This window comes from Drosophila mojavensis, unplaced genomic scaffold (genome assembly GCF_018153725.1).
Source record: "Drosophila mojavensis isolate 15081-1352.22 unplaced genomic scaffold, ASM1815372v1 contig_36, whole genome shotgun sequence".
Classification (NCBI taxonomy): Eukaryota; Metazoa; Arthropoda; class Insecta; order Diptera; family Drosophilidae; genus Drosophila; species Drosophila mojavensis.
In genome coordinates, this window is record NW_025318858.1 from 14114092 (window position 1) to 14137037 (window position 22946).

Sequence of the window (22946 nt, forward strand, 5' to 3'; positions counted from 1 at the left end):
ATATTTTTAGGCCAAATTTACAAAAATAACTTATAGGGCATTCTGAATCCAAGCAAGAGCAGTGCAGCACCAATCCTCTATAATATATGTATATTCTTGAGCTGGAGCAACAGCTGAGCTGAGTTACTGCTGACAGTCTGTCTGACCTTCTGCTTGTTGATCCATCTGTTCGTATCGATTATATCCACCTCAGACCGTTGATGGGTTCGAGCCTTGGGCGTTCACATGGAACTTCTGCTAGACGCTGACTGATTGACAGACTGATTTATCTGAAATGTTTCAGTGTAAAATAGTATCCTCTCAAAGGCAGGTTAAGGACTCGAAGATATTAGATTTTATATTCAGCGAACTGTCGCCTCAGGCATTTAATTTTATTGAAGGGAATTATTATTATTCTTTTTTGTTTCATTGAGGGATTAAAGATTACTGTAAATTATTTACTAATTGTAATGGCGTTTTTTTTTAATGCCAGTCCTATACAAATAAAAATGTAAATACCAATATAAAATATATATTATATCAATTTCAATATTAACAATTTAAACGGTTTTTTAGAGAGCTGCAAAGCAAATGATGCATAAATCTCGAAAGCCCTTTGGAACCGCACAGCGCCGCCTTAGTTCAGCCAATTATTATTGCCAATAATCTAGTGAATGGCCCACCTGTTACTTTTAATTATTTTCACCTAATCCATGAGTTTCCTGTGCTTTTTGCCCTCGATGGCAAACCGAAAATGGAAACGAGCCCGCATAAAGTAGGCCAAAAGCCGCTTAGAGGCTGCCCGCGAAGAATGGCCCGAAAGCCATTTCATTTTCATTTTCACTTTCAATTTCGTCTTTAAATAAGAGCAACGACGCATTTTTAATTAAATTTCGTGCCCGGCCATTAAGCCCTTAACTTGCCAGCGCGCCCCCCTCCCCCGCCCCACCTACTCCTGCTGCTAGAGCTTTGTTTGCCAAGTTTCTGTGGTTAATTATCGATGAGGCCAAAAGACGACCAAGAAGATATCTTTCGCTGGGCCGCACAGCTGGGCGGCTCCTGCTGCTGCTCAGTTCAAGTCAGAAAGTTTAATGAAGTGCAAAGTGTTTTGTGGAAACTTTGAATAGAGCTATTAAAATCTGGCCATCCATTGATGCCCTAATAAGCAGCCATTGAAACTTGAACTCTTTTGTTTTTTGCTATTTCGATACCCTGAACACAGTCAAAATGTAGGTTCTGGGTATATCAGTTTTCTTCAGCTGGAGGCGGCAACCACGCCTATTTTATATATGATATATATACATATCGAATCCAAATCCCAATGTTTGCCTGTCTGCCCGTTTGTCTATTCGTCCGTCTCACAGTCTAAGAGATTCTCTATATGTTTATCCATGTCTATCCATGCATATCGCATTTATTTATAATAAATAAATTATCGATAACAACTTCCATATTATCGAATTGGCCAAGACTATCAAAACTCAGCAATTGAATTATTCAATTAATATCTCATATATAGATCTAAAGTTTACCAAATTTGCATTTAGTTTCAAGTGGTTTTTCTATAAATTAAAATATTTATATTCAGATAAAAATTTGCATTTAGCTTCAAATGATTTTTAGATTATTTAAATTAAATAATTATTTTTATATATCGGGTAAAACACTTTTAATTTAAGTTCTGTCGCATATGTAGCCAATATCTATATATGATCTATATATCTGCATATGAGTCTGCTAATATGCAAATTGAAAAACATTTAATGGTATATATAGGTAGAAATCCAGTAATTGAAACAGAAGTTAGTAAATAGAATGATTGCTAAATGGGCTAAATGAGCAAGTGAAGGAAATCTTTCATATATATCATATTCAGTCGAGTCTCAATAAATCAAAAAGCGCGATGATTCGAAAAAATTCTTTTCCCTTGAAAAAAGTTCGTTCTCGATAAATTTCGATAGTTTAAATTTCTATGTAAATCGAAAAAATCTAATCTCCTTGCCTTTTCGAATTATCGGAACTCGAATATACATATGTGCACACATACATTCAAATCAGGGGCATTCTAGCACAGTTAGCATATGCTCAGAATATTTTTGCTACTTGATTTTCGAGTAGTATAGTGACGGTGTTGGTAGAGGTGATGTTCATTGATAGAGACATAGACTCGATGGCTTTATTTATATAAAATTAATATCCTGTCGAGCATTTCTTGTATTTATTCAGCATTCGTTCATTTGATTAGAACAATTCGTCAGTCAGGGTATCTACCAGTCTAGCACCCCCATCAAAAGGTTTCCAACTTGCTGTTTTTTTGTGGCAGCAATTTAATGAGTTGCGCCTATTGTCTGCTGAGCGAGCAGGTGCTGCTCGAATGGCTTCCACTTTGCTTGAAGAACTCATTTATACTCGTGCGTCATATGCGTGGCATCGCCAAACTAATGATTGCCGTCCTTTGTACTAATTTATTGGATTTCTTTTGTCGGACACGCGAACGGCCATCCACAGTTTTGCTTAGACAAAAGTATTTCTTAGCCCGGCCGTAGTCTGCCTTGGTCTGCCGTCGCCTGGCCTTTGGTTTATTTCTGTTCTTTTTTCGCCCGGACGGGTCATTTATTAATTGCGGCTCGCATGCGTGCTAATCTCTTCATTATGCGATTTCATAATGGATTACATTCAAATAAATGCGCCTCATTTACCGCCGGGCTATGCGGCTCGTAATTTCTATAATTTCGTTGCCATTTTCCTAATGATGCGTGGCTTCGGCCCCACTCAAACTACCCATCTACCCACTAATTTCCGAGGAGCCAGGGGGCCAAGGGTGAGCGGTGCTAATGTTAATGCCTGTTAATTTGAGCCCCTGTAATTGAATAAGATGCATCAGTTGGACTAATTCTACCTCTCTGTCTCTATCCTGTCTCTCTGTCTCTGTCTGTGTGTGTGTCTGTCTGATATTGATAGAGGATGGCAGAAGCTGGTGGCTCCAAAGCTAAACAGTAATTCATAATTAAAGGCGTCTTAGTTACGTTATTTAAATGTTAATTTCATTTAGTTGAGGCGAAAGTAAAATTTATATGGGAGATAAACTTTATTCTGCTTAACTCTTTCAGCATCAGAAGTTTTTTATTATTATTATTTTTTTTTTTAAAGTATAACAGTATAATAGTATAACAGTATAACAGTAAAACAGTATAACATTATAACAGTATAACAGTATAACAGTATAACAGTATAACAGTATAAAACTATAAAAGTATCAAAGTATAAAGGCATTAAGCATAAAAGTATTAAAGAAACAAACTCATTCTTCCCTACAAAAACGTTTCAAGTCTCTAGCTTCTTCTGAAATCGACACGTTCACACATACGGACGAACAGACAGACAGATGCACAGAGCAAAATCTACTCAGCTCATCGCCCTTCGTCTTTCTCTCCGGAATTGTGGATCCGTAGGCCTTGCCCCTTCTGTAAAGTCATAACGAATATCCTATCTATTCATGCCTATTCCGCGGACAACTTAAGCTGAGCAGCTGAAGCGCCAGTTCGTTCAAGTACTCAGTCGAATAAATAGCAGCAGGATTCAATGTGTAATGCAGTGCACTTACGTTTGGCTTGGCTGCTTGTGTAACTGTTCCAACGGCTGCTATCTAAGCCACTCTGCTTTCAATTGCCCTGTCGTCAGGTGCGTCAGGTGTGGTGGGGGGTGCGGGGCAGCGGGGGCTGCGTGACAAATTTGTAACCGAAAAGCGAAAACCATTTAAATGGTCGTAAAAATGTGCGCGCCGACAAGCGGCCATAATACAATGAAAGGCAAATCGCGTATCGCATAGCCCCCGGCGTAAACCCCATGGCATTACTTGATATCGCGCTGCTTCAACGGTCTGTTTTATTTTTTTATTTTTTTTTTTTTTTAGCTTCCACTGCTTGTACTTTGTTTTTGCTCTAGTCGCGCGCTGTCAGCTGCGCTTACAAGCGGCCAGGCAAATTGAAAACTGTTAAGGACGCGCGGCGAGCTGGAGGGCAACGCCAAGGACAGCTACAGCTACAGCGACTACGACAACGAAGACGACAGCGACAAATGGCGGCGCTTGTTCATGAAAATTTAAATTGCAAAATGGGCTCAGTGTGGGCGTTAACAGTCAAGCCCAGCGCCATCGCCGCGCCATGGCCCCACCCAGATCCTGTGCCAGCCCCCGGCCAGATGGAAAACCCTTCACCAATATTTGTCTTTTAATTACCTGCAAAGTGTCAGGCAGCTGTTCAGTAAAATTTGTTGCCATAAGGCACGAGCCATGTACCCGAGCATTCGAATTTAATTATTAGATGGCACACGGCTACAACAATTAAACATATTCACAATTTATGCATCGACTATTTTGAATAACGTACGGAGAGGACAACCGATCTTTGCCAGAAGTGCTGGTCTACTAAATCATCAAAATCATTTGATGCCTGTAGTGTACACAGTTCTAGAATTTGGTATGGATATATGACTGTATGCGCGATTGAGTCTTTCTGTAGATTCTCAGCTAATGTTTACTCAGCTTGCACTGTCGCACAAATAAATGGCTACTTACTGTAAATATGAGAGAGCGTAAATATGCATTTACTTTGATCAGTTCTGTTCCGCTCTTACGCTCAACAACCGCCCATTCGTGTTGCATTCTCAATTACTCAAAAGCTATATACCTGCCATTGGGAAGAGCGAGTTGGGTATATTAACACTGAGTCCACACTCCTTCCTCTGCTACACAAATCGTGATCAAAAGCAACACTCCAAATGGCTACTGTAAATGCTATGTGAGCAATCTATTATGCTCTTACAATAGTCTAACCTTTCAATGCACAAATGCTGTTTGTTCTCTGTTGAGCGTTTAAACACACACACATTTGCATGTATTGCAATTATACAAATCGAAATCAAAGGCATTTTACATTCCACTATTCCAGTGAATACTCGCTTCACTAATGCTCCCTGCGGCCTTACGCGGCATTAGAGGACGATACTACATATGTATATATGTACATACATACATATTTTACTTAAGCAACGATATCAGAAGCAAGACCGTAAATGGCTACCGAAAATATGTTAATTAGCTGCCCTTGACAGCTGCAGTCCACTCACTCACTCATGCTGTTTACTGCATGCTTAGATTTGTCGCCTTCGCACACAAGCACACAAAATGCGAGACAAGAGCATAAATTGGAGAGCGCTAAGTGAGCGCATTTACATTTTATGACAATTACAGTTTAACTCATTCGCTCTTTACACATATTCCTATGACAACGTTCTGTGCTGCTCTGACTTCGTCTTCTGTTGCATCGAATGAAAAGAGAGCAGAGGAGCAAGCGTAAATGGCTATGTGTACACACATACACATGCATATCGTGCTCACTACAGTGGGAATCCACTCAATCACTTACGCTGCCTTCATCATGCTCAGTCGTGCAGCTGACCTGCTCACACTCATTTCACACACATGCGAAATGAGATCACACGCACATATTTTATGCTCCCACGTATACACATTCAACAACTTCTTGGTTGGAGAACATTCGTGCTTACGCTGCTCATTTTTTTTTTCACGCTCTCATTCTGTGCTTTATTCAATGCCATTTTCCGTTGTCACACTCTTGTCAAATACAAGAGCTCGCAGTTGAAATGAGTACACAATTTGTATTGGTTAATTTTAGCTTGATTATCGAAAGTCGAATTCTGGTTATGAGTCCCTGGAATTGCTGATCCAAGCAACCCTTGTTTTAGTGTCAGTGGAGTGAGCAGAGCAAGCTATGCAAAGCTCGGGCAAATAACTTATAGGAGTTTATTTAAAAAATTCAGTTTTGGTTCTGCTTCCACAGCGTCAACTACGCCCAGAAACATACAACTTCTGAAAATAATTTTCCAATTTTGTAACAGATTTTACCACGTTTAAGGTATGTTTTATTACATATAATATTTAAAATACTCGAGAGGGAGAGCGAGAGAAAGTGAGTGCGATATTTCCAATATCCTTTCCATATTTTTCCAGTGCTCGGCAATGTTGCGCATGATTTCGAAATGCTCAAAATTCCATCGCGGATCCAGCTTCGCTTACCAGCTGGTGGGCCGGGAGCTGTGCCGCACCTATGCCAAGGATGTGAAGTTCGGCCCAGAGGTGCGTGCCATGATGCTGCAGGGCGTGGACGTGTTGGCTGATGCTGTGGCCGTGACCATGGGACCCAAGGGACGCAACGTGATCATCGAGCAGAGCTGGGGCTCCCCGAAGATAACCAAGGATGGCGTCACGGTTGCCAAGTCCATAGCGCTCAAGGATAAGTTCATGAACATTGGCGCCAAGCTCGTCCAGGATGTGGCCAACAATACGAACGAGGAAGCCGGCGATGGCACCACCACGGCCACTGTGCTGGCCCGCGCCATTGCCAAGGAGGGCTTCGACAAGATCTCACGCGGCGCCAATCCCGTCGAGATCCGGCGTGGCGTCATGCTGGCCATCGAGTCGGTCAAGGAGAACCTAAGAAAGATGTCGCGCCCGGTGAACACGCCCGAGGAGATCGCCCAGGTGGCCACCATCTCGGCCAATGGCGACAAGTCCGTGGGCAATCTGATCAGCGAGGCCATCAAGAAGGTGGGACGCGAGGGTGTCATCACCGTCAAGGATGGCAAGACCATGAACGACGAGCTGGAGGTCATCGAGGGCCTGAAGTTCGACCGTGGCTACATCTCGCCGTACTTCATCAACAGCTCCAAGGGCGCCAAGGTGGAGTTCCAGGATGCCCTGCTGCTCTTCTGCGAGAAAAAGATTAAGTCGGCCACTAGCATTGTGCCCGCTCTGGAACTGGCGAATGCCCAGCGCAAGCCCTTGGTCATCATTGCCGAGGATGTGGAGGGCGAGGCCTTGAGCACGATGGTGGTGAATCGCTTAAAGGTCGGACTGCAGGTCTGTGCCGTGAAGGCGCCCGGCTTTGGCGACAATCGCAAGGAGACGCTGGCGGACATGGCCATTGCCACGGGCGGTCTGGTGTTCGGAGATGAAGCGAACATGGTGCGGCTCGAGGACATCAAGGTCAGCGACTTTGGACGTGTGGGCGAGATCGTGGTCACCAAGGAGGACACCATGCTGCTGAAGGGCCACGGCCAGCGGCAGATGATCGACAAGCGGGTGGAGAATCTGCGCGAGGCCATCAAGGAGACCACCTCGGGCTATGAGAAGGAGAAGATGCAGGAGCGCCTGGCCAAGCTCTCCTCGGGCGTGGCCCTGCTGCGCGTCGGCGGCTCCAGCGACGTGGAGGTGGGCGAGAAGAAGGATCGCGTGAATGATGCACTCAATGCCACGCGCGCCGCCATCGAGGAGGGCATCGTGCCCGGCGGAGGCACCGCCCTGTTGCGCTGCATCGCCAAGCTGATGGATCTGAAGGGCGCCAACGAGGATCAGAATATGGGCATCGAGATCATACGACGTGCCCTGCGCATGCCCTGCCTGACCATTGCCAAGAATGCCGGCGTCGATGGCGCCATGGTCGTGGCCAAGGTGGAGATTCTCGACGGGGACTATGGCTATGATGCGCTCAAGGGCGAATATGGCAACATGATCGAGCGCGGCATCATCGATCCCACCAAGGTGGTGCGCACGGCGATCATCGACGCGGCCGGCGTTGCCTCGCTGCTGACCACGGCCGAGGCCGTTGTCACGGAGCTGCCCCTGGAGGAGGCCAATCCCATGGGCGGCATGGGCGGCATGGGTGGCATGGGCGGCATGGGAGGCATGGGCGGCGGCATGGGCGGTCTGGGCATGTAGACTGCGCCAGAGAGGAAGAGTTACACATATAGAGGGAGAGGACAGGAACAGGAACTACATATGTATATGTATATAGAGACACACAGACTCAGGCAACGTTGGCTGTTCGTGGTTCATTTTAAAAACTTCATTTTGGCATCTCCTTAACCTCAACCGCTTCCAGGCACACACACACATTCACCCACCCACACACACACACACACACACCCCGACACACACCGACACACACACACATCCATACACACATCATTTATGGAATTTAAATTTTAAGATATGCGCTCGATTTCCTTTTGGCAGGGCGCAGCGAGGGGGCAGCTTTAACGGTTAACGGTTATTAATTATCTAATTCATATTCGGATAATGAACTAAACAAAACTCTTTAATTACTGGACTGCAGAACTGAACGGCTTCATTAAAACATTTACCAACACTGCAAGCACGTACTCAACTCTTGCTCAACATTTTCGCCATTTCGATTTGATGACACTCGACCCATACATTATTCACATTACTGTTCGTTCCACTTTCAAATACAACGATTATAACTAAATTATGAATATATTTCAATGTCAAATAAATGCTAAGCTATTTATTATGAAACTGTTTGCATTATTAGCTGTTATAAATTGAAATAATGCATACAATATATTCAAATAAAATTAAAAAATATATATATATATTTATACATATGAAAATATATGAAAATATAAATAATTATTTAATTGTATTTTATATATTCAAATACAAATAAAATAAAAATAAATAAAATAGCATGCACTATATACAAAATATTTAAATTACATTATTTAAAGGTTAAAAAGTTGAGATATAAACTATAAATATTTTAATCGAAATGTGAAAAAATTTTATAAAAAAAAGTAGTAAAAATAATAAGTAAAATAAAATTATATTATATATCGTATATTTAGCAGATAACTCATTTTATCATTGGACTGCTTTTATTATCAAATATTTAAAATAAATGATAGTTATATCGACATAGCTTTAACCAAATTAATTTTCTCATTGCAGTAAGCATAAAATTCCTTAATCTTAAAGAATTCCTTTATAGCACTGGCTTAAATATTAAAACTCAGTGAAGTGGCAATAACTTGTGCATAAGGCATATGTCATGTACTTTCTTGTCCCATTTATATTTATTTATGTAGATAACAAAAAATGGCAAAATAGAAACGGAAAGTCACTCGACTTGCTATTTCACTTGACATTTTGTTGTCCGACATTGTTCATGGGATTGGCTGGCCTCCGGCGTTGGAATATTGTCAAGTGAAGGAACCGAACGTCTGCTGCACATATCCTTTGCGACATCCTTTCCATTGTTAGCCACTTGTTATGGATTGTTGCTTGATACCCTGCATAAGACAAAACATCTGCAATAGATACTAGATACTAGATACTAGATACTAGATACTAGATACTAGATACTAGATACTAGATACTAGATACTAGATACTAGATACTAGATACTAGATACTAGATACTAGATACTAGATACTAGATACTAGAAACTAGACACTAGATACTAGATACTAGATACTAGATACTAGATACTAGATACTAGATACTAGATACTAGATACTAGATACTGGTTACTAGATACTAGATACTAGATACTGGTTACTAGATACTAGATACTAGATACTAGATACTAGATACTAGATACTAGATACTAGATACTAGATACTAGATACTAGATACGAGATACTGTATACTAGATACTAGATACTTGATACTTTATAGAGAGAGATTTGGCTAGAAAATAGATAGAGATAGATGGGATACGGCATAAAATATGCTTAAATAAGCTCTTAGATTTCAATCGGGTATTCTTTAGTTGGGACAATCCAACTAAATAGCATTTCTCATTCATTTGCTTGCTCATATATTATGTGCTTTAGACAAACCACTCAACGCAGCTCTAATTGTGGTGCAGTAAGGCAAAGAGTCTGCACTTGACTTCTCTGCAGTTGCTTTTAAAGTTTTTGACATTTATGTTGCGATTTTAACCTGTGCTGGCCACTTCGAGTGTTCTGCATGCTATGTGGGTCTGTTGGTTATCTCGGCTTCGGGCTCTAGTTGTTTTCGTGGCCTCGCGTCTAAGCGTATGCAACAGCACTCGAGGCTTTCAGTGAGGCTGTTGCCTTGACGAAACAAGCATCCTAACGAGCTGTGCTCATCATCGGGGCTTACACATTGCCCAGCGGTGCTGAAAAACTTACAGGCCGCAAGCCAAAGTGGGTAACAGAGCGTATCAACTGCCCTGTCCCGCCTCCTTTGCGGCATAGCCAGTTGCTGTTGCAGCTGCTGTTGCCGCTGGCATCATCTTGAGTGCATTTTGTCGCGCAAATTGCATGCAAATTCGTGTGATGTTCAAGTGGCTGTTAAGACGGAGATGATGATCCGGCCACGTGTCTTAATGATGCTTACAGCTCACACAAAATGCAACAAGGCGACACTTAATTATGAAAAAGGACGCCTCAAGTGTCGCTGCACGGATTACGTATACGCCCTCGTCCACCTCCATAGCCCATCAAGCACCGTCCCATCCCATCCCATTCACCACATTTAATGGCATATTTACGACCCTGGCTAATCCAGCTCGCTTAGCGCATTAAATCAACTCCAAAATGGCCATAAAATTGCTCTCGTTCTGCCATGAGAAAACATTTCAAAAATTGACAATTTATGACCAAAAAGAGAAAGAAAAGCAAAACAAAAATGTAATGAAAAGGGCCACCAAAAAAGAAAGGATTGAACATAATTTGGATAGTTAAACGAAGCTCAGATGCTCTAATTGTGTTGAAAAATCAAAATCAAAATAATATTTTACCTAATCTTCAGAGACACACATTTACTGTTACTACAATTTTTTTCCGATTTTTTTTAGACATTACAGCTTAAAATTTTTATTTTATTTATTTTTTTTTTTTTTATTTATATCTGAATTTTCATGAGTAATTTTTGTTTCTTGATAAAAATATTAAAATTTTTGTTTTTATGTTTTTATTTTGATTATCATTATATATTATTTGACCAGATTTACTCTAAAATACTTAAACTTAAATATTCTAAATTTTATCCAATTTGAACTGCAATTAGTATTGCAGTTTTTTTTTTTTAAATGCTTAATTAAATGCTTAAATTATATCAAAATATTGCTTGAAAAAATGTAATTTAAATTGCTTTTAAAATTTTTATTTAATACCTAAGTTATTACATGAAAATTTGAAAATAATAAATAATAATAAAAATAGTATAATAACGACTTGATTTTATCGTTATTAATAAGTATGAATTTTAAATATTTTAATACTTTATTTTTCAATCGGTTTTTAACTTCTGTGGCTAATCAAAAATATGGTTTAATTACAAAATTTGTACTAACATTTTTTTTATGTCTTTTTTTTTAAGGCAGCTGTTTATTTTTTAATCATTTGTTTTCAAATATAAATTTCTATTGCAACAATTATTATCGAATATAAAATATTTTATTTCTTAGACTTTTATATATTTTCAAATTTATTTCCATACTTCGATTTCACAAAGTTGTGCAGCACTCGAAAAGCAGTTTGAGTATCAAACTACAAAATAAAAAACAAAATAAAAAAGAATATAAAATGCCTGTTCTGTGTGCAGATTTATTTGGCGTTAGATGTTGATGGTTGTTTTTTGTTTGTTGTGGCATTTGCAACATGCGCTGCACTCGCATGTTGCAGGCAACAAACAGCCACTTTTACATATGGCCATTGTTATGATTTATGTGGCAAAAATATTTCAGGCGCGCTTCCTGTAAATGTTTTTGTTGCCACTTCTTTTATGCCGCACACACTTTTGTGCCGAGGCGCGGGGGAAGGGCGAGCAGGGATGGAGTTCGGGTGGGGTCTTTCATGTACGGAGCCAAATTCAATTTCAATTTGCACCCCATCAAAAGACAAACAGAGCGCGCGCGAAAAGTCTTTGAACTCTTGGCATAAACATATTGAGTTTTGGCAGAGCTCTGTAAGAATACTGAAGTCTGGAATTGTGGCCAACAAGGTGGGACAACATGCGGAGCGACTGCGTCCTCAATCGTTGTCAGCTGCAGCACCAGCAGCAGCAGCAGCAGGAAAATAATATTTTTTTTCCCTTGCCTCATATGTCTGGGACGTCCTGCTGCTAGGCCTGGCGCCCCATTGTCGAACTGCTTGACTACGAGAATTCTTGCTCCTGCTTGCTTTGTAATTGAGTTTCGTATATATTTTAATGTGCAGCCTAGCTCTGATATTTTGCCGGGCTACACTCAAACACGCACACACTCACACACACACTCATCTCTTACAACGCATCCATCAACTGTTGCAACTGTTTCAACTGGCAGCAATAGCTGGCCGTAAGCAAATCATAAGCGGAAACGGCAGTCAAACGTGTTTGCCAAATCCAAACAGTCTGCATGCGCATAGATTTCATTTAACATCGATTCGGCCACATATGGCCAGCACACACACAAACACTCACACACACGGACAGCCATTGAGGCCGGGCACCGGCGGAGGAACTAGTTCAGGAAATGCAAGCCATTGCCTTGATTCGGTTTACATAGCAACGGCTGCAGCTGCAGCTGCAGCTGCAACTGCTACTCCTGCTACTCCTGCTGCTGCTGCAACTGGTACTCCTGCTGCTGCTGTTGTTGTCTTTTTTGGAACATGGCCATCAAGTGGCCATGTTTCTAATTTCCTGCCGAGTTGCAGTTGCATTGTTGTGTTTGGCAATTCGTATCTGCAACTCGACACACAATTTATAAAACGATTTTTGGGTCCCTGTTTTAAGTGCGTATGTGAGTGTGTGTGTGTGTGTGTGTGTGCGATAGGGCTCTTTTTGAAGTATTTTGTATGTGCATCATCTCTCTGCAGGATATTCGATTAATTAAACTGCAATTGCAATTCCAGGTGTCATCTTGTCAGTTGCTGCCTGACGCGAGGGTGCCAAATTGCAGTGGTCCTTTGATAAGGCAAAGAATGTCCTGCATGATTTTTCCAACCAAAATAATAAAAAAATACAAATATTTTAGATAAAATAATAAAAAATAAAATAATAATTATAAAATTATAAATAAAAATAAAATTTTAGCTACTTAAATTAATATTGTATAAATTCAATATTATTTTCTTTTACATTCTTATTTTATTTTTTAAGAGATGAAGATTTTTATGTCGATTTTTATTTGAATGATTCAACTGTTAATGCTTTCAAAAAGAATAAATGTCGTATTGTTCTCATATAAAGTTGCAGATTTTTAATTATTTTATTGTCCAATACAAAAATGTCAGACAACAGTCAATTATTGTCATTGGGAGCTTAATTGTGCTCTTGTTAGCCAAAGCGAGAACAAACAAAAGGTCTATCAAGGCAAATATATAATTATACTGAAACTTTTAAAATTCAACATATTTAAATGTATGAAAATGTAAAAAAAAAGTAATAATAATAAATAAATAAAGTGAAAAAAAGAAATTTTATTTAAATTATAGATAACAGTTTATATTTTGGCTTGAATTAAAGAAAAAAAAAAAAAAAAATTTTTTATTAATATATAAAATTTTATCAAATCTATAAAAACAAAAATCTAAAAATTCTAAATCTAATTAAAAAAATCAAATATAAATTAAAGCAAGTTAATGCTGTTTATATTTTAACTTGACTTTATAAAAAAAAGACATTTTTTAAAGATATATAACCATAAAAAATTTGTAAAAACAAAAATCTATTTTACTTAGAATTATAAATTCAATAAATTAAAACTACATTAAAGTAAGTTAATGCAGTTTATATTTTAGCTTGAATTTATAAAACAAAACTTTATAAATATATAAAACTACATATATAAAATTTATAAAAACCAAAATATTACAACTTAAAAAAAAAATTTATAAATATATAAGACTAAATAAATTTTATATAAACCAAGATCTACTTTAAATAAAATGTTATATTAAATAAAAATGAAAAAAGTATATAGAAATTAATTTATCAAATATGTATAAATTTTGATATTTTGTATTTATTTATTTACTTATTTTTTAATTTTATATGCTCGTATATACATACACGTATTTGTAAAGTAGAATTTGCTTTGTCGAGCGATGTGGCACACTAGCTACACAATCTTAAAAGGATGGCAGCTCAATTACGAAATGAAGAGTTTAAGGAGGTTTTAGAAGTACTTGATAGATGCAATTATATACTCAAGAAATATGTATAAATAAAACTGATAAAAGAGCGTAAATAATCAGGCCTTATCCAAAAATTAAATGAAATGTTTCTGATGTGCTTTGACAAAGTTAAGTCTTTTAATAAACTTTGCACATAGTTGGCAAGGTTTTCATTGTTAATTGCTTCATTTTGAGACTGTTGCAAAGGACCTAGACCATAATTTAATGCCGACTAAGAGAAACAGGCAGCTGGAGCTGAGAATCCATAACAGTTTGGTCTTGGCTGCAGCTGCCACTTAGGCAGCCAAAAGCTGCATTTGCCTATGGCAGCAGCTGGTGTAAGTTACGACTCACACACATTTATATCTCTCTCTATGTGTGTTTGGCATACATGTAGCTGTTGTCTCATTGTGCATGCACTCAACGCATTAAGTGGCGACATGTGTTACACGAGCGACAGACGAGGAGGAGGCGCAGGAGACAGCAAGAAAAATGGGGATTGTTGCTGCCAGCCAATAGGCAATGGGCAGCAGTGGGAGGAGGAGGAGAAGGGGCGTTAAACTTGTAACAGCAGCAGACAGTTTGCGGGCGTGTTACTAGAGTGTTAATAGCAGCCAGCAAAGCGAGTGAGCTGCATTCTAATGCAGCTCGCAGGCCGATCAGAAAATAAGAAACGAGAGTCACAACACTTGACACTCTTGTGGCACATTTGTCATTTATTGCTAATGCAATCAACATTTTCCATTATTGATTTGACTTGCTTCGGGATTTGCAGCTAATTAAAGTCGTCACGGCAACTGCCAGCAGGTGAATTATCGACAGCCAGCAGGAGGTGTAAGAAGCTTACTGAAATTTTGCTGCAGCAAAGCCAATATACAAAATGTATATGTATGTGTGTGTGGGTGTGTGTGTTGCTGTTAATATCATGCTGTGTGCATGTCTGCCACACACACAGACACACACACACACATGCGCAAATCGAATTCAATTGAAAAGTATTGGCAATAAAAAATTATAAGTTTAGCTGCAATTCTGTGAAATTGATTGAGAGCGTGAACGGAGGCTCTGTCAAGTGCACTCTGCATGATATTTGCTCAATTCAGTTTAGCCTTTATGTCAAACACAAAGCAGGCTAAACATTAACAATTCAATTGACAAGGAATCAAAGCTTTTTGCCCACATCCATCGACTCACCCTGTGTTAGCCCAGAGCAAACAATTTAATTTTCTGTGTCAGCCGTTGTGCATGAGAGAGGACTAGATAAAGGCTTTAAATTGAATTGAAATTTTCTTTGTTCTATATACATGTATTATATATATTTATAAGTAGATGACAGCTTGTTCTGCTATGAGGTTGTCTTTTATCCCTGTGAATTTAACTAAATCTGGAATGCATTGCACGATAGTCAAGGTGAGCTAGACTAAAGTTTATTTAAGATTAATTTGAAATCATGTGAGAAATATATTAAAAATAATTGCAACAATTAATTTAATTAAAATTTTATATTAACGTGATATATATGTATGAATTTTTTGCTTTCGGGGAAATTAAAATCTATCTATATGTTATATCCTTTAACTGCGAAGCTTATAGAGCACTTTGCCTAATTTAAAATGGGATTGTCCTCAGCAGAAACAGATTCTCAGATTCTTTTGGGTAAGTACTACAAAATGTTCAAGGAAAACAAAAAAATCACATAAATATGTTACCTAGATCAACTCATGATTCGTTTTAATTTTTCAATAAACTGTAAAGCCATCCACACTGACGACTCTTCAATTTTCTGCTCTCTTCCCAACATTTTCAATTTACATATATAAATAAACGCCAACACTAAAACGTAGTTCAGCTGCTTAAACGTTTCCCCACGGACAAAATGGAAATGGCTAACAAAAACTATGCTCGAAAACTTGATGAATAATAATACTCTGCCATTACTTAGCTTAAGTATAATCGAGAGTTTTTTATCAAGAAATTTGCGAGCTGCTGAGCTGCAGTTACCCGAAATGCCAGAGTTAACCTTTTCGATATAATTTATTTATTAAACACTTGGCCAAAACAGGAGCACGGAAAAAGAGAAACAATTTGGCCAGGTTAGCGAGCACGTAGCAAATGCATAAAAATTCCGTAAAAGTCACCCAAGAAATGAGAGAGAAAAATTCAACTGGAATGCGAAAATACTTGCTATGCATTTATGCAAAGCGACAAGCAACAACAACAACAGTTAAGGAACATTGGAGTGTTATGCGTGTCGCACTAATTTGCGTTGCGAGTCCGAAGCGGCACGCACAGCTTATAAAAATTTCAATGGGAGAGAGCGGCAGCCGAAAACAGTTGCATGTCCAAACTAGTTGCGACAGCAATTTGTCCGCTTTGCATAATTCAGGGCCTCGCTGCAAATGGAAAACTGGGAGATCCGAGCTACGTGTCAATGGCAATGGCCTAGGCGAATGTGTTAGGCCAGTTAGGATATCCTTGGATATCCTTGGACCGCCAGCTGCGGCCGAAGCCTGGAATACTAATTGCATTAGCACCGCAATTATAACGCAACAGCTCTCGCTAACTCGCTCTCTCTCTCTCTCTCTATCTATCTCTCTCTTTCTATTACTCTGCCTTCGATTCAATTTCAATTTTGAAGAAATTCACATTTCACTTGCTGTGTTGCGGCTGCTGAGGTCATGCCAAGGCATATATGTACATATATAGACTTCTATCAGATATATTCACGCAATAAATATATTTAAATTTTGCTTTATTTATATATGCATTTTATATATTCAAATTTTATTTCTGCTCATGCCAGCCAGTGACTGTTCGCTACTAATCAAACTTTGGGCATTTGGCTAACCACACAATTTATTTCGTTGCAACGTCAGTTGAAAATTCTGTACACATTTGAGTTCTATTGGGTTATGCAATGTTAATAGTCTGTTAAATCAACAGTGACAATTGTGTGTAAAAATCAAGTTACTTTGTCTCTTTTATAAAAAAAAATAAAATAAATTGAATATCGAATAAAAATAATTTATATTTAGACTTGGCCCCTTAAACATTTTCGTATTTGATGAGTCGCTATATCTGGCCACACAATAAATTTAGCTAAGGGAGCAAAATAGACTTAACAGTGTAGAGAATGTTGAGAGCTTAAACAGAAAATAAAAAATATTCTTGTAGTGTATATAAGAGTATAGTAGAAATAGACTGCTATGGTATATGTAAAACCAAGCAATTTATAATCACATTATAATAGTGATACGACACATACCACAAATCTTTGTTTACAAATAATAGAGGCCTTCATGCCATTTCATTCCAATCTCAGCAACAGCTATGTTTGTCTCACTCTCGTAGAGCATCAATAGAGTAATAGCTCTACGATAACTCTAAAAATAAGACGCTGTCTTGATATGTGTTAACAGTGTTACATAATATTGGTACGACATATACAACAAATCTTAGTTTCGAAATACATATAAGGGGCCTTCATGCCATCTCATTCTAATCTTAGGAACAGCTACTATATAAGCAGTACCTCCTGGATAGCTCTAACACTTCGACGCTCTCTTGTCATGTTACGTGATACGACACGTGTTCGTGATACGACATATACAACAAAACTCACATAGTTTAAACATACATTTCTTGGATTATTTATCAATAAACAAATATCTTTAGTTACACACCATTTGCATTCAGAGCAGGCAAATTAGCTTCTTATGCATTTGCAACAAGTCATTTATTGTTGGCAAATCTCTTTCGAGAGTCTACTTCAAATATATAAATATTTTGTTAAGAAAATAAAGTGATTTTGTGCGAAATTTCATTAACTTTACTTGCGGCAGTCGAGCTCAGCAGACACTGAACGAGAGAGCTCCATCCATCTACTGGCAACAAAATTAATGTTCTAAAACAGACAAACCATTTAACCCAACAAAACGCTGAGGCTGCTGCAGCACAAACAAACCACAAGCTGCACTCATCACTTGCAGCTAACAACGTCGCCAATTTCTAGTGCTGTCGCTGTCTCACTCTCACTCTCTCTCTCTCTCTCTCTGTCTCTCTCAGTCTTTGGCTTTACCACAGTTAATTTGTTGTACAAACCCGCACACAAATAAAGCAGTCAGCACACAAAACAGCTGCAGCAATCGTTTGCTTTGAGCCAACAGGCAACTCTTTATAGCAGCCACTGGCTGCTGACTGTTTTTCAAATTTACAGCACGTCAACGGGCAACAGCCAGCAGCCAGCAGAGAGCAGAGCAGAGCAGAGCTGCATTTGCCGCACCCACGCACAGGACGGCAACGTGCTTTGGCCAGTTGGAGCTGCAACCACATAACATTAACCATAAATGTCAGCAGTAGATATGAGTTGACTTTTCGCTTGGTTTTAAATCGCTCACATATTACGCATACGCCATGTTGCTGTGCCAACAAATTCAAAAACTACTATTGACTGCACACAGTAATGTCAACTACTAACACAATAGCAAAATAAAATTGTCATTGTCGAAAGCTTGATGGAAAGCTGTTTTTAGTTGGCCAATGCCAAATTAGTTCCTTTGAGTTGAAATTAAATGAAGCTCTGTGAAGAGCAAACTACACCTGAGGTAACATTGGTAAACTTTCAATGATAAATAATCATGAAGAATAAATTGTATAAATTTTTGCTTAAAACCATAGTAAATAGTTGCAATCATGCACAATTAAAATTTTATTATTACAACGACATAAGTACAGTAGAATCCGGTTATAACGACTCCGCTTAAAGCGTCAGTACGGTAATAGCGACGAAAATTTTGGTGCCCAGACAAACGTTTATGAGCAAACTTATACAGCTATAGCGTCTTCAAGGTATAAGGACGGTCCTTTGAGTATCGTTCTAACCGGTTTCTACTGTAATAATTTTTTTTTTCTTTTTTTTTTTAGGAAGTCATTTCATATTTATTTAAAATTTGGTAAATGAGAATTTACGTTTATAAAACATATATTTGTATTATATTGTAAGCTAGTATATCTATGAATATTTCCTTTATTTTATACCATTTTAATTTGTATTATTTTATTTTACTAAAATTTAATTAATATATATATTTCATATATTTTATAACATTTTTTTTTATTATTTTAATTTGTTTATTTTTACTTTTTGTTTTATTTTTCAATAATATTGCAATTTCTATTATAGCTATTATTTTTTGAGAAAATAAGTTATTACTAATAAAAGTGAATACATTTTTATTATATTACTTATTTTATCTTTTTGATAAAAGAAAAGTGTAATAGATAATTTTTGTTCAACTATACATATTTATATAATATACATTTACATACATTTAATATATGTATATAATATATATTGCTTTCTCTCTTACACACCATCGAGGTTATTATTCAAGCGAGGTATTTTATTCAAGCACTTGTATTTCTATCAAATTTGTAAGTGTGTTCGAGAACTGCTCAAATGCCAAATACAGAATGCAAAGTGCAGAATGCAAAATGCTTTACTCTGTTGCACACTTCGCCTCTTAGCCAGCAGGAGTTGGAGCAGCAGCAGCAGCAGCAGCAGCTCACGTACTTCAAAAAATGTCCCATTAAACTATGACCATAAAATCAGAGCGAAACTGCAGTGAACAAAAAAATAAAATACCAAAAAAAAAAAAAAGAAATCAAATTTGCAGTTGCAAAAGTTTGCCGGCCGCATGGCAAACACGTATCGCATGGCTGTTGGAATTGTTGTACCGTTAGCATTTTGCCGGTCATCTTTTATGGTCAAGTTGAAGGCACACACACATACACATACAACTTTACTACATACATGTTTGATGTGTGCTTTTTATTGTGTGCAGGAGAATTCGAAATTTCACTTGTCAAGTTAAATGCTGCAAGTGTTTATTTCAGTGCTGGAAAACACTTAGACAGTGCATAAATCAGCTTGAACATATACATACATATATAGATATAACTGCCAACTGCACTCGTAGTTGCATTCGCGCAATCATTTGTGGCTATTTGCGTGCTCATTGTTAATTTGATTGCCAACTTGCGATAGCGACAAACACCTCGACTGCTGCTGGCTGTTTGGCTCTGTGTGTGTGTGTGTGGGTTTCTGGTGGGCGTTGCCTGGACGCATAATTGAACAATAAATTAAATAAAGGTACTCGAGGCTGAACAGCTAAACATAGAGTCGAAATTGCATTCGGCTCACGGCCATTTTTAGTTGCCATTTCGATTTGCGCACCAATTGAACTGTTCCCACTGATTTCTCCAGGGTTTCGCATCAATAATGCACGCCTCGCTGCACTTACAGCCGGAGCGGCCAAAGAATGAAAAAAAAAAAAAAAAAAAAAAAAACTATATATATGGAATATATATACATGTAAAAAAGTTGCAGAACAAATAGATTATTTGCTTGTTTCATGCAAATTTCATGCGAATATTTACGGGTATGCATTGAGGAGACTCTGAAAAGCTAGGTAAAAGCAGGGAAAAAAATATAATTCTTATAAAAAAAAAAAAATTAAAAATAAATAAATAAATTATAATAATAATTATTACTATAATATATAATAATATATATAATAATAAATAAAAAATAAATACAAAAAAGTAAAGTATATATTTAAATACTTTTTCTTGTAGTAATATAAAATTGCTGTTGCAGAAAATAGTTCAGCGAGCGTTTCTACTAGAACTAGGCATTTCCCTTATGGAATTGCGTTTTAAGTATTTAGTTTATATACAATATATACTACAGGTCTGCTTGATTCAAATCATTTTTAATACCATAGCACTGTACAGCAGGACGGTGTTCTTAAAAACATGTGCTGTACTCATTGTTTCTCTAAATATTATAAACAATAAAATTCGAAATGTTAATATTCCATATAGAGCAGAATTTGATGCTCTGAATTGGTGAACAAACATTAATCTCTATATATACTATAGTATATATTCAAAATAAATATTTATTTTACCCAAGATATATTTTATATTATATATTTATCTGTATTAACAATTTTATTTTAAACTTTAATTAATGCAGATAAACACATTGAAATAAAATATATTTATTAAAAGCCTCTCGCACTAGTATGCAATACTATTAATATTAAATATATAATACAAACAATGCTAAAAAGAAATAAAATAAAAATAATTTTATAGACTGATAGGAATACGCTTGATAATTCGGCTTTTGAAAACGAGTAAATATTACTTATTATTATTTTAGCTAAATAATAATTACAAATCTATCAAAGCTGCAAGGCTTTAGTAGCGACAGGCAACATAGTTTAATTAAATTTTGACCAACATAGTATTTGATCTAAATTCCATTATAGCTCTCAACAGCAGTCAACAGAAACCAATAAATATTATAATTATAGCGATACAGAAATGTGGTGCATTAATTAAAACGAATTTGATTTGTTGGTCAGTTTTATTGTGCCAAATAAAACGTTTGAAAATTCGTTGAAATTGATGCCCAAATTTCGGGCAAATATAAATATTTAGACATAGCAAAATCGCATTAAATTTAATTAGGAGGTAATCAAATATTTATGCGCTTTGTATAAAATGTGTGCAAAAAGCCAGAAACGTTTGATGTGCGGGGCGCAGACATTGAAGCGAGTTCACGGTCTGGCGCACCTGTAGCACCTGGCCGAGCAGCCGAGACAAAGGCTCTGGCTCTGAGTTAACACTCAATGGAAGTACAAAAAAATTAAATAAAGAAAAAATATGAAACACAAAATTGTTAAATGAATTCTGAGCGCACAAAATCTAAAACTGTTGCGGGGTAATAAAAATGAGCCGGCTATCAGTGAATACAGTGAAATCAGTTAAATCAAGTACGTACCAGGAAAAACATAGTATTATAATTCGATAATATATTTAAAGAAAATAAATAAATACAAAAAAAAAATGCCAATTGTGACAATACCGGCCACAGCTCTTAACAAATTGGACAGTCATTCGGCCTACGTACAAATTGCAGTCGGCGGTGGCACTGGCTTTATCGTTGGCTATGTTTTCTTCAAGGTCAGCAAGGTGCTGGCCATATGCATTGGCAGTGCAATTCTGACCGTCGAGGTGGCCGTCGAGACGGGTCTGATCAAAATCGACTGGAGCAAGGTGACAGATCAACAGCATGAGCCACCGATTGTGCGGCAAATGGCCGTCTCGCCCTTCACGCCCATGGACTATGCCATTGATGTGGACAAGGCCAAGCAGATTATCCTGTCGAGTGCACGGCTCTCAATCGCTATATTGGGCGGTTTCCTGCTGGGCTTTGGATTCTCCTGAATGAAATGAATTAGCTTATATAAGCAGGCCAGAGCATAGCCACGATATTTGTAATACCAATGCACATCACAAGTACAAGTGACTATATTTTTCACTTTCATAATTCGCTCCTTCTCTCTCTCTCTCTCTCTTTCTGCCTGTGTTTTACTTTACACATATTAAAAGTTGTTGGTGCACATAAAACGGGAAAACTTGAAAGTTTTAACAACATTTTCATGCGCTTTTAAACATTTCAATTTACAAGCAACGTAGCCCACATAAATTTATGCATAAGCAAAGTTTTTCATATCCAAGGCTACGCGCCAAGAGCGAACACTGCAAAAACCAAAGAGCGGCGGGAGGGGGGCGGTGTTAAGGTTACTTTGTGTGCGGCATATGTGTTAGCCAAGTGTCACATTTATCGTCATCAGCGTTAAGGCTTCACATAGGTCTGCATGGGTAGTATATGTGCAGAATGCCTAACTAAACAAACTAAACAAAATAAAATAGTGCGGAACATTTATTTATAGCAGAAATACCTGAAAGCATGCCATGAATTTCTTATTATATTTAAAAAGAGTCAGCCAGAGATTTGAGTGCACTTTAATACATATGAAAATTAAGAGATTATAATCGAGGTATACAGTATTAGAATCTAGGTACATACATACACACATACAGGG

At 37.7% G+C, this 22946-nt stretch overlaps 2 protein-coding genes across 3 annotated transcripts; both read left to right on the forward strand.

Annotated features, from left to right (window-relative positions):
• Window positions 1–5792: 5792 nt before the first annotated feature.
• LOC6576767 (60 kDa heat shock protein homolog 2, mitochondrial) lies at window positions 5793–8377 on the forward strand. The gene is made up of 2 exons (XM_002002717.4): window positions 5793–5915; window positions 6011–8377. Exon 2 carries the CDS (start codon window positions 6020–6022, stop codon window positions 7775–7777), a length of 1758 nt encoding a protein of 585 aa, XP_002002753.1. The 5' UTR covers window positions 5793–5915; window positions 6011–6019; the 3' UTR covers window positions 7778–8377.
• Window positions 8378–21669: 13292 nt separating this feature from the next.
• Window positions 21670–22494, forward strand: LOC6576768 (FUN14 domain-containing protein 2). Of its 2 annotated transcripts, none has more exons than XM_002002718.4 (2): window positions 21670–21830; window positions 21932–22494. In XM_002002718.4, the coding sequence occupies exons 1-2, from the start codon at window positions 21788–21790 to the stop codon at window positions 22282–22284; spliced, it is 396 nt and encodes a 131-aa protein (XP_002002754.2). In that variant the 5' UTR covers window positions 21670–21787; the 3' UTR covers window positions 22285–22494. The 2 variants fall into 2 exon arrangements, with proteins under 2 accessions (XP_002002754.2, XP_043864866.1); XM_044008931.1 differs by having other exon boundaries at window positions 21764–21830; window positions 21880–22494.
• The last annotated feature ends 452 nt before the right edge of the window (window positions 22495–22946 follow it).